At 45.0% G+C, this 13,243-nt stretch overlaps 1 protein-coding gene across 1 annotated transcript in view; it reads left to right on the forward strand.

The window, feature by feature from the left end:
• KCNU1 (potassium calcium-activated channel subfamily U member 1) overlaps positions 1 to 13,243 on the forward strand; it is a 166,534-nt gene that overhangs the window by 126,886 nt on the left and 26,405 nt on the right. The window contains exon 21 of the mRNA XM_084807247.1: positions 1,094 to 1,268. Coding sequence (XP_084663373.1) covers positions 1,094 to 1,268 — 175 coding nt within the window. The remainder of the gene's footprint in view (positions 1 to 1,093; positions 1,269 to 13,243) is intronic.

The raw sequence follows: 13,243 nt of genomic DNA on the forward strand, positions 1-13,243 counted from the left end.
TTCTGAGCTGAACTGATCAAGAAGAAGAGTTACAATATGCCTGGGGCATAACTTAAGGAGGTTATTGGGAACTAAATCTCTGCCAAAAATTGAGGAACCCCCCTCCCCCCCCATGATGGTCAACATGGGTGGCTCCGCTATTGTCTTCCATAGTCCTCCCAAAAGAAGATATATTTCATGGGATGAGAGAAGAGCTCTGATCTCCCTTGACATCTGTCTGCAGTATGGTCGCTGCTTGGCTTTCAGTCCAATGAACATGTTCAGCCAGCCTCGTGCAGGGTGTCTTTTACACTGGACTGACCGTGCTTTTTTGTGTCATTTGATGGAGAGCTTGCATAAGAAAGGTGCACAGGCTGCATGTGCACCACAAGTGGATCCTGCCCAGCATTCTTGCCAAAGGTATCACGACCCAAGTGCCACTCCAGTATAAACTGAGCACAGATTGGTCTGGCTGTGCTTGTTCTTCATGTCTGAAGAAAGAAAGTACATCCTAGATGGCTTTGATCTCATCCACCAGGGATGGCCATCCTTGGATTTCTCTTTGGAACTTGAGTTTTCATTCTGAAGCTGTTGCATGAAGTGCCAAGAAAAACCTCACAAATCCTTTGACTCCCACTTGAACCTGGCAGTGGAACACATCCCACACCTGGGGGAAAAAAAATAAATCTCATGTTCTCTATTTATTTCATAGAAGCATAGAATAGTAGGGTTGGAAGGGGCCTATATGACCATCGAGTCCAACCCCCTGCTCAATGCAGGAATCGAAGTCAAGTTTCCCTTTTCTATGGGGAAGTTCTCCACTATCTTGGTTTTCTGGTCAAAAGTTCTGATGGCCTCTTGCTAGGCTAGAGTCGTAAGCCTTTCCTTAATCTGAAATCTGCCCCTTGTTCTGAAGCATTACCATTTTCATATTTCCAATAGGGATGTTAGGAATTTGTGGCAGTGTCTCTAGTTATGGGCTGAGCTATGTTTATGGGACTCAAGAAACCTTGAAAAGGTTTCATGGTTTCTGCATGCATTACTTTTTTCAAAGCTTGACTTTTTTCAGTGCTCCTAGTCCAATGACTTGTGCCCCCCAACTTTTTCTTGCCAGGGCAGTGGACTTTCCTGTGCAGATCTGAAGGCAGCCAACATCAAGTACTGTAGTATGTGTGCCATTGTCTCAGCCCATGCCAGAGGTCCTGGTGATCAAACCCTAGTTGATACAAAATCAATCCTGGCTACTCTGAACATACGTTCCTTGCAGTTTAAGCTAAGTCCATCAACAGGTAAGTGGGGGAAGCAGCTAAAAGCACCCCAGTGAAATGAATAAGGCAGACCTCATATCTCACATAGCAGAACTAGAGATGAGCCAGAACACCTCTCTACTCACAGGTCGAGAATATGAACTGGGGCAAAGTGTTTGCTCCACTTCTCAGCTTAGGCATTCATGCTCCCCACTGCCACTGGGAGCTATTATCCTTCAAAGTCATCCACTCATTGACAGAATCGGATTTTTGTTTTTACAATTTTTACAGTTTTCTGAATTTGTGCAAATTCGCATATGCAGAAATTTGCACTTGCAGAAATGTGCAAATCCAGCCCAAAATTCCACACCCCCCCCCATGCACATTTTCATGCTTTAGCCTACAGGGGAAATACACATTTCCAGCTGTTTTTTTTATTATGTGTATTTTTTTATTATGTGTATTTTTTGCATATAATTCTGGAAAGGTTTTTTTTGCGGGGGGGTAAGTCCCAAAGTTGGCAGAATCTGTGTGACTTGGGAAAAGCTGGTCTGCTGTGAAATCCACAAGTCAGATTCATAGAAATCCAGACTAATTTGATTCTGTTGCAGATTTCTCCAACATCCCTAGCCCCCAACCCATACCTCTATTCAAGTGCAATCTTAGACCTTGTCCCCTGAAGACATTCAGAATATTTCCTGCTGAATCAGAGACTAGGTGTTGGGATAGGGACAGGGGAGAAATCTGTTCTGTTCACATATTAATGCAATTTTTCCTAATTTCACTTTTAAACAAACATGCGAACCAAAATGCAGTTATCCTTCAAAACCCGCACTTCTCCAAATCTTGGAATGGAGTTCTCCTGTCAAAGAATGCATACAAAAATGCACATATCAAGGGAATATATACACAAAAATACATATGTCAGTGAAAATACTATTTCAAAAGGCATTATGTTAAGAAAATAGAAGCAAATATTAACTGACAGGGACAATATTGTGAATGACTGTACAATGGAAATGTTTATTAAACACAAATAAACAAATAAATAACATAAATAACATAAAAATAACAATTTGAACCAAAATTCTATTAGGAAGTTTGCTTGCAAGAAAAATGTGTATATTAAGAAAATGTGGTACAAAAATGCATGTATTAGGAGAAATGTGCAAAAAAATGCATATTATTTTTTATACATTAAAAAGAAAAGGTTCACGATGAACCAAACTTAAGATTGGAAAAAACAAAAACTGAGAGAAACCAGAACGGACAGATTCATCCATCCAAAGGTTGGGATTTCTGTAGGCAGGCTGGGATTATACTTTAGACCTGCCTTTAAAATTACCTTCAGTATGACAAAGTTCTTATAATTCGAGCCTCTCCTCCTCCACCTTTAATTTTGTGAAAGAGTCAAGATTTGTCCTACTCTCGGGAAAGATTAATATTAATTACCTGAAAATAGGGATGTACGAAAATTCCGCCATGGATATTGGGGAGGCCAAATGCCAGCGCATTTGGCCCCCCAAAATCGGTGGTGGAACGGCCTGCCACCCCCCCACCACCCCCCTGGGACGAGACTTACCTTGGGTGGATCTTCCTGGTGGCAGCGGCTCCAGCGGCGGCTCCGGCAGTGGTTCAGTGGCGGTGGCTGAGGCGGCCGGTCTTCCGACCGGCTGCCACTGCCACCAATTCCAGTTTTTTTTAAAAAAAAAAAGTGATAGGCTACGTAAAGATTTACATAGCCTACCATGGCTAGGTTTTTTAAAAAAACGTGATAGGCTACATAAATCTTTACGTAGCCTATCACGGCTGACTTAAAAAACAACAACAACACGCGTACACAAATGGCGGCGGCCATGGCCGCCGCCATTTGCGTTCCTTATTTTGGCACGTCTTAGTCTACATAAACATTTACGTAGTGTCTGCTACGCTATTTGCATTCCCCTTATTTTCGCCATCTTAGTCTACGTAAATGTTTACGTGGACTAAGACGTGCCAAAATAAGGAACACAAATGGCGGCGGCCATGGCCGCTGCCATTTGCGTATGCGCGTTGTTGTTGTTTTTTAAGTCAGCCGTGATAGGCTATGTAAACATTTACATAGCCTATCATGGCTGACTGCAGGGACGCAAACGGCAGCAGCTACGGCCGCTGCCATTTGCATCCCTGCTAGCCAGTGGCCAGATGTCCGGCTGCTGGTGGAGCACAGCCAGCCGGCCAGGATTCCGGGGGGGGGGGAGGAACGGAGTGCCTCCCCCCCAACCATAAACATAATCTGCGAAAAGTAAGTGCCTTTCGTACATCTCTACCTGAGAATGAGTTGGGAACGGACTGCTTTCCTAAATGGCCTGCCCGTTTCTTCATTATCATTCAGGAGATTTTATACCACACTGGTTGTGCCAAAACAAAGATTAGGGGGAGAAGGGGACTCTGAAAAGAATCTGACTACATCAGGGAAGTCCAGATTTTGTGAAATCCATTCTGTGTGTTTTTCATGGATTGCTCAGTGTCACTCATTCTAGTGTCTGTTCACAGACAGATTCCATTTTTCCCGTTATGCAGAAAAATATGATGAAAAATCCATAAGAGGGTTCACAACAATTTCTGTAATTTATGTTAGTACATAACATTTAGCATATTGGCCCCCATCCCATTAAACTTTTCCCCACATAGATTTTCCAGAATGGCATATGTCTCAGCAGAAACGTGCATATTGCCCTACAAATAAATTTGTGTAAATTTTGGGAAACGGGGGCGGGGGGGGGGGTTGATCCCAAAGACCACAGACTCTGCACAGCTTGAGGAGGCCAGTTCGCAGCAGATTCCACAGGTTGGATTCTTAGAAATCTGAACTCATTTCAGTCTGTCTCAACTTTCTCCAGCAACCCTACACTACACTGATAGCTGTACAGTTAATCCTGGGGACTGGGAGAATGACCAAAAAAGAGGGCACTGTTACTATGATAGGAATCCGTTTCTTAGGGCAAAAAATTCTGGAAAGGCCTCCATTTTACCAGGGCCAGCCCTATCACTAAGGAGAAGGAAGTGGCCATGTCAGGCATCACATGATGTGGAGCAGGGAACTGGCCAGGAAACAGGAACCAGTAGCAAGATGGCGTGTGCTACATGGCTTGGCCTGTACCCCCAAGGTTAGTCTCTTGTGCTCAGGAATGGTGAATGATACTGTCCTGTCAGCAGTGTTGAAGTGAGATTCAACTACCCAACCTGTTGCTTCTCTATGTGGAATGGAGGGCACCATCTTGTCCTTCACCTCAACCAGCAAAATGCCTTATAGTTTTCTAAAAGTTCCATAGAGTGCCCAGCCAAGAAAACTTGCTGCCTGAAGTGGAACCCAAATCATGCCCTCCACCGATGCTCATGAGGGACATCACTTTAAAAGCTCTTGTTCCTCCATTGAGTCACTGATTACCACCTTCAACTATCTCCTCTTCATGGAGCCACCCAAAACAGTTTGCTTCCTCCTAGCAGGGCTGACCCTCAGTCCATTTCAAAGTGTCATTAAAATAAGAATAAGAATGAGGAGAATGACTTCAGACATAAAAATTAGGGCTGTGCAGGAACCCCCCAATAGGCCTCAGAGACCACTTCAGGGCTTCCAGGGCAGGCCCAATTTGCTTTGGGCTGATTCGGGGGGGCTGCTTTGCCCCCCACACCCTGGATGTGCCATATGAGCCCCCAGCTCCTTACCTGGGCCTCGGGATGTGCGCTAGCAGCCGTATTCTTGTTCCAGGGAACCGCCGCCGTTATCACTGTCAGCTCCAGGGCCTTCAGGATGCAAGTTGGCAGCCATCTTCTTGCTCCAGGGAGTCACCATTTTAAAAATGGTGACTCCCTGGAACAAGAAGATGGCTGCCAGTGCACATTCCAAGGGCCCAGGTAAGGAGCCGGGGGTTGGGTGGTGGCCATGTGGCTGGGCTTCCAGGGAGCTCCAAAGAATGCCAAAGCACATTGGAGCAATCCAATCTGCTCTGTGCCTCCTCATGGCCCCTCTGCCTCACCTTGGAAGCAGCCGAAACACCCCATTTTGGCTCACAGTTTAGGCTTTGGGCCAAAGCGGTGCACAGCCCTAATAAAAAAAAAGTCTGACACAGGCACTTGGTGCAGAAATTTAATTGTTTCTCCTGGTGGAGGAATGCTATCTAAGAGGCAGAGAAAGAACTTGGAAGAAATAATTATTTTCATAGATAAAGGAAGGAGGTTGCTTCTGAAGGTGCCATCAGATGGTTCCATGGATAATTTACCACATTTTTGAAATAGCTTTGTAGTGTGTGGTGAATAATAAATCTGACAATGTGGAAGGGGGCACCTTCCTGAGAAAGCTTTAGCCGTACATGAATGGCACAGAACAATCAATGTGAGGTGACATCTTCCTGTCAAAAATGATTCCATAAAGTCACCCACAGAGACGGTTAAACTGTGATATGAAAGGGAACACATTCAATAAACTCGATTCTTCAGTCTTGAATCCAGCATAATAGTTCCATGAGCAAAAACAGATTTAGACTGCAATTCTAGGCACACTTCCCTGGGAGTAAGCCCCATTAAACACAGTAGGACTTCCATCAAAGTAAACATCCATAGGATTGCATTGTTAACATGCTTTTTAATTATATTCGTGTCTATTTTTTAAAAAATAAAGACAATAAAAACCCTGCTTTTTAAATGCAACGGTTCTCAGTTGCTGACAGACCAGTTTTTGAGTTGTTTTGACATACTGCCACCCTACTGGTCCTATTCAGTTGTTATTTTAATCTTTGCAACAGTAGATAAAATCTCTTTGTTTCACATCAAAAAACTTTGCCAAAACTGATTTTTGTTTTAATTTATTTTTTGTCAAGGAAGTGATGTATACTCAGGAAGCGACTCCCTTTAATAATTCAGAGTGGAGTAGGATCAGGAAATGTTCGGTCTACATTCTGGAGATGATAATGATTAAGCAGGAATAATGTTCTGCATAGGTCCAGATTGCATGGCATTTAAGAGGTCACTTGGACTTTCAAGAAACCCCTTTCAAGAGGGGACATAGGTGTGTGTGACAGAGCCCCTGCTTTGCATGCAGAAGGTCCCAGGTTCGATCCCCGGCTTCTCCAGGTAGGGTGAGGAAAGAATCCTGCCTGAAGCCCTGAATAGCTGCTGCCTGTCAGTGCCGACAATACCGGGCTAGATGGGCCAATGGTCTGACTCAATATGAGGTAGCTTCCTATGTTCCTATGTTCTCCACACTTAAGGTCTGAGACTCCCTGGGGCTCAAACCACACATGGTGGCACCAGAGCCATAGCTTCAAATGAGGAAGTGACTCCCAATCACACTTAAAACAGAAAATGGAAGGCGTGGTTTAAAACAGGAGTGCAGAACCTCAGGCCTGGAGGCCAAATCTATCCATCCTGGGCGTCCCAATCAATCTCTCTGGGATTTCTCAGAAAGCCATACACCTGGGCCTCCCCCTTTCTCCTGACCGCTGATCATCGGGTGGTTTCCCAGCTTTTGGGCAGGGTTTTTTTCCATTCTAAAAGGTTGAAAAAATCATCTGAGGGCTTGCTCCTGGTGGTTCCACATGGACCTATGGCCCAATTGGAGTCCACCAGGAGAAAAGCCTTCAGTGTGGCATCCCCCTTTCTTTGGAACTCCCCGCCCCTGGAGGTCAGGCAGGTGCCAACACTGTGTTGTTTCTGGTGCCTCCTGAAAACAGCACTGTTCCAGGAAGCATTCTTTAATTGACCAGTCACGGTTTCTATTGGCATTCTGTGTGTGTGTGTATGTGTGTGTGTGTGTAAGCATGATTTTAATCTAGTGTTTTAATCTTTTTTTATCCTTTTACTGTTTTATCTCTTGTGTTCACTGCTCTGAAATCTGTTCTAGATACGAACCACTATACAAATATTGCAAATAAATGAATGGATGGATGGATGGCTCTCTTAAGGCTTAGTTACTGGCAGTAAGATCTTGAAGCTAAAATATTCTGGTATTTTAGTTATCTTGGCTCCACCCCTATTGCCTTTGACCTCCCCAACCTCTGGAAGGTGGTCCCCAAGAGCTTCTCAAAAATGGAATTTGGCCCTCAGGCTCAAAGATGTTCAAACTTCCCTGGTTTAAAGTATCAAAGGGCAGTGCTGAATCTTTGCTCTTACCCTCCAAAGTCCCTTTTTTTCTCCCACCAGCCAGACACTGATATTAGATGTGAGGCCAGATGGGATGAATGTGCCCATGAGAGAGGCAACAGAGGGAAAGATGGTGGTAGGAGAAAAGGTTCAGGCCAAAGGTCCATCTGTCCCAGCATTCTTTTTCCAGCAGTTGTTGGACAGATGCTGCAGTGAAGCACATAAGGAGGCTGAGATGGTAATAGTCATCATGATGATGGCTGGCCACTGATAGATCTCTCCTCAATGTATTTATCCTGAAAAGTCTGTTTTTCTAGAGGTTAGCGGAAGCCCCAAATTCGCTCCTCTCCCTTCTACATCACTTGTCTCAAAAGGCAAGAGATTTTAAATGTAAACGGAATCGTTATATGGTAATAGTGACTTACACACACACACACACACACACAGCATTTCCTAGGGTCAAGGTAACTGTTTGAGACTACAAGTTTTCCCATGAAAAAAGTTAGACTTCTCAGTATTGCTCTAATTAGTAGCCTGTCACGTTACGTCGCAAACAGGTTGGCAAACCTAGGTACTGAACTAAATAATCTATGGCATAATCTAAACATACAACAGTAATTAAACCTGACAACTTAATATGCTACTGCAATTCAAATATACAGTAGAAATGTGCAATTAAGTAATCTTTTGTAATAGCACCCTGCCAAGATGAGATATTTCAGGTATAGGGCTGTGTACAGTTTCGGAGCCAAAATATTGACATAGGGAAAATGTAGCTAGGCTATGAGTGGTTGTATAGTCAAAATGAACAGAGTCATATCTGAACAGGGTAATACTGAAATTCTCTTTGTCTGAATTTCTGCCCGGATTTCAGACTGAAACACACACACACAAACACACACACACGTCAGTTTCACTTTCCCCTACAAGTTATTTATTTTCATCTCAAGTTCTTTCCATCCCAAATATGAAGAAAGTTGCACATGTTCTTATCAAAACTGAATTGAAACAAAATCCTCACCCATTTGCATGGGCCAAATTCAATAGATCAAGCTAATGCCAACATGGAGAGGACCATGTTGTACCTGCCTGACATATTTCTGTTAAACATGAGGAGCCTGGCAGAATAAAGAGGTGGCAACTGGCAAAAGTAATTCAGCATGGTTATAGGGATGTACGAAACTCACTTACCTTTTCGCGGAATCTTTCGCAGTGGGGGGGAGGTGCTCCGTCCCTCCCCCCGGAATCCTTGACGGGGGGGAAGCGATCCGGTCCTCCCCCCTGGAATCCTGCCAGGCCGTGGAGCAGATGGCCTGGTGCGGACGCAAATGGCGGCCACCGTAGCGGCCACCATTTGTGTCCAGCCAGACAGCCGTGATAGGCTACATAAGAATTTACGTAGCCTATCACGGCTAATGTCAAACAAAACAAAACACGCAGCATACACGAATGGCGGCAGCTACTGCAGTCACCATTTGCATTCCCTTTTTTTTAGGGATGTACGGAAGGGACTTACCTCGTCCCGCAGCTTTTTTCGCGATGGGGGGGAGGCGCTTCGCTTCTCCCCCCGAAGTTCATGTGAGCGGGGGGTGTCTTCTCGCCTCGCCCGGCTGAAGTTCAGGCCGGGGAGAAGAGCCCCGTCTCCCCAGCCGTGAACTTCAACAGAAAAAAAAAAAAACGCCCCATGATAGGCTACGTAACGATTTACGTAGCCTATCATGGCTAGATCTGCAAAGTCAGCCGTGATAGGCTACGTTAATCGTCACGTAGCCTATCACGGGTGATTTTTTTTTAAAAAGCGCGTACGCAAATGGCGGCCCCCATAGGGAGCTGCCATTCGCGTTCCTTATTTGGTCGCTGTAGTCTACGTAAATCTTTACGTAGACTATGGAGAAAATAAGGGCAACGCAAATAGCGTTGCCCTTATTTTCGCCGTAGTCTACGTAATCTTTACGTAGACTACAGTGACCAAATAAGGAATGCGAATGGCGGCTCCCTATGGGGGCCGCCATTAGCCGTACGCGCTTTTTTTTTTTAAGTCACCCGTGAAAGGCTACTTGACAATTTACGTAGCCTATCGCGGCTGACTTTGCAAATCTAGCCATGATAGGCTACGTTAATCGTCACGTAGCCTATCACGGGGGCGTTGTTTTTTTTTTTTTACTTTTCTTGGAATGGTGGCGGCGGCAGCCTGTCGAAAGACCAGCTGCCGCCCCCGTCCCTGTCAAAGGCCTGCCAAACCGCCGCTGCGACCCGCCACCGGGAGCGGCATTCGGGAAAGGTAAGTCCCATCCCGGGGGGGTGGGCGGGGGGGGAGAATTTCTCCCCGAAACTACTTCGGGGGGACGAATACGTTGGCACTCGGCCCCCCGAAGTTTCGGCGAGAAATTCTCAGACACCCCTACTTTTTTTCACTGTTTTAGCCTACGTAAATATTTATGTAAGATAAAATGGCGAAAAAAAGGGGAACGCAAATAGCGTAGTGGACGCTATTTGAGTTCCCCTTTTTTTGCCATTCTATCTTATGTAAATGTTTACATAAGATAAATCGGTGAAAAATAGGGAACGGAAATGGCAGCCGCCATAGCTGCTGCCATTTGCGTATGCTGCATTTGGGGGGGATAGCCATGATAGCCTACATAAATTCGTACATAGCCTATCACGGCTGCAAGGACGGCAATGGTGGCGGCAGCAGTCCTGCCACGGCTGGCCAGGAGACCAGCCGCCAGAGCCGCCACTGCCGGAACCGCCTCCAGAACCACCACCACCGAATCTGCCGCATCTGCCCCAGGTAAGTGCCATCCCGGGGGGATTCCGCGGGGGGCCGGAGGGGCAGGAGGCTGTTCCGCCACGGATTCCGGGGGGCTGGATTCTAAAGAATCCAGCTTCACTGGAATCCATGGCGGAATTCTCTGCCATCCCTAAGCATGAACATGCTTGAATCCATAGGAATTCAAACCCAGACATTTATGAGCTAAGCACTCAAAACCCTGGGTCTGAATGGATGAATCTGTCACTTTTGGTTTCTCCCACAGCCATAAAAACACAAACAAGCAAAAACAAGAAACAAAAAAAGCAAAACAAAACACACACACACCTCAAATTCTTTTCATCTGAAATATAATTTTTGCAAATTTGGGGTACATTCTGATCAAAAACTAACGGAAATGAGATTCTCACTACATTATATGAGAATTTCATATTCAGCTTCAACTACATCCCTGCCTATAAGTGACTTCCTTATACCAGGTCAGACTCTTTGAGTATCTCTACACCAGACTAAAATCCTGCATTCAAAATGGGTCTTTCTGCTTCTGTTTTAAAAGCAGGATCATGATGACTCCCTTTGTCATGTGCTTCCTTTCCCCTCTCTCCTTTCCCCCTCCTCCTCCTCCTCCCTGTATCCAAGTCTTCCATTATCTTTTATTGACCTCACTCCTCTTCTTGCAGCTTTTCCCCTTTTCACTGAGGGAACTCAAGCGGAACATAATGGGGTAATTTGATAACTCATTATCTGTGATCTATTTAAAAAATGGAACAAAGGGCATTTAGTGCAGATAATGAGGAGATGTCTTGGAGGTTTACGGAGTCATCTAAGGAGCCCGCAAACTTCCATGATTGAGCCATCTCAACAGCAGAATAAAAGCTGCATGTGAATGAGCCCTTTGTCTATCTAACCCAGCAATGACTAGTCTGGCTGGCAGGAGGTTGAGATGTTGTTGTTGTTGTTCTTTTGGGGGAGATGTGTTCAAATTTTATTTTGTATATTTGAAATGTGAACACAAAGTATGTGTACATTTGAAAGCTGTGCACAAAATTGTAGTTGTCAATAGGAAGAACACGTACATTGTAAGAAACTAATACAAATACTGCAGGCATTTAGAAAAAAATGCACAAGGAAATACCCTAACATTTCCATGCAGAAGAAAGAAGTCTCATCATCTGATGCAGACCTGAGTCAGAGTGACCTTGGTGGTAGAAAAAAGAAAGAAAGAAAGAAAGAGGATGAGCTTGACAGATTTTCTCACCCTTACCAAATTCTAAGGCTGAAGAGTGGGTTGCCCATCAACTGTTTCTTGATTCCTTTAATTGGAGATGCTGAGACTTGAACCTGGGACTTTCTGCATACAAAGCAAGTGCTCCACCATCTATTACATCTGACTCTGACATCAGCTGGGATGACTCATCAGACAAAGAGCTTGACCCAGCAAAGCATACACTTCTTGCATAAGTGGTGACCTTAAAGGAGCCATTTATGCAACATTGCATGTGTAAATGGACCATTTGCACCTGTAATGTTGTGTAAATGGCCCGTTTACAGCAGCCATTGATGTAACATTTCATTTCTGGAAAACTCTGAGCAGCTAGTTCTATGCAAAATGATGGCTCACTAAGGGGACGGGCAGCGGCCAAGTGCTTGTGGATCACTTGGCGAATGGGTCTGGTAAGTGAGCAGCAGCTCAGCGAACAGGGCCCAGGAAGCCAAGTGTGAGTGGGCGGTAGACCGCTGGACTCCACCCCCCTCTCAGACTCCTGCAACATCTCTATTTCATTTTTGATTGCAAAACATGCAAGCATTCCTCATATGAATCTCCAAATATGATCACGGGCACGTCCACCCAAAATATTCATAAGTTGTCAAGCACATGCCCGCGTTCATCTCGCTCCCGATTCCCAGTTCAATTTGTGCAAATTTCCTTTGTAGACTGAATCAGCCCTGCTTTATCCTATGGAGGAAAGCTGTGCAAATCTCCCAATTGATCACTGCTCAATTTGCACAAGTTTCCTGTTCATGCAGAATGAGCAGTGATCGCAAACGCGAGCGGGAATCAGGCATGAGACAGGTGATGAGACAATGTTTGGGGAATCCTGGTGATCTCCAACATCATCCATCTCTAGGTCTAATCCTAGCTCTAATCTCTAGCTCTAATCCTAGCTCATTTGTCCATCCCTAGCTCTAATCGAGTGGGTGTGCAAGTGCTTCAGCTTTTCGGTGATCCATGTTGACTTGTCCATATTTTAGACCCTACTTTATTACCTTCCTTCCTTAACAAGATAATACTTGACTCTCTTGGATCCCTTGCTGCATTTCCCCTCTTCTATTGGGCCTCTTCCATATCCACTTCTGTTCTCTTACCCACCTAGCCACCCCATGTGAAGAAGTAGCTTGGTGGTAGCTACTTTGCATACATATGCTTTGCATACAGAAAGTCCAAAGTTTTATCTCTGGCACCTTTAATTAAAAGAACCCAGTAGCGACTGATGGGAAAGACCCTGTGCCTGAGACCCTGGCCAGCCACTGCCAGTTAGACTGTCCTGGCCTATAGACAAGCAGCAGCTTCTTCCTCCTCCTTTCCTAGTCCATGAAGCTCATTGCTGTGGGTAGTCAGCTACTGAAACAATTCAATACAAAAAACAAACAAAAACATATTCCAAATGAAACTCTGAAAAGTTATCCAATGAAACTCAATTGCAAAGCTGTCTAAAAAATGTACCAAATGTTATCATTGCCATATTTTCCCCCTATAGCTTTCAAGGAATAGATTTACTCATCAAGGCTATTTGTAGCAAGAATGCTGTTCCTCTGAAACATGCAGGTTGAGTCCAGTTATGTCCTTCCATTTGTGAAAGGGCTTTGGATCCAGATGGCACCTCTGCTGAGAGAAGAGGTGGGGAGGTGAAACCTGAAAATTCCCTCTTGCCCTGTAGCCCCTGAGCCCCACCACCACCACGGCTACTCCGGAGGGGTGTAGGACCCTCCCGAACAACATAGAAGGTCATGCAAGGGCTGCAGGGGCAAGGGAGGATCTACAAAAATCACCTCTCCTCTTCCATTAGCAGAGCTTTCCACTAGATCAATGGCTTTTCTGCAAATGGAAGTATGTCCATTCATGGAA

The sequence above is a fragment of the Heloderma suspectum genome, chromosome 6 (assembly GCF_057233095.1).
Source record: "Heloderma suspectum isolate Gila_16-S chromosome 6, 16-S_ref, whole genome shotgun sequence".
NCBI lineage: Eukaryota > Metazoa > Chordata > Lepidosauria > Squamata > Helodermatidae > Heloderma > Heloderma suspectum.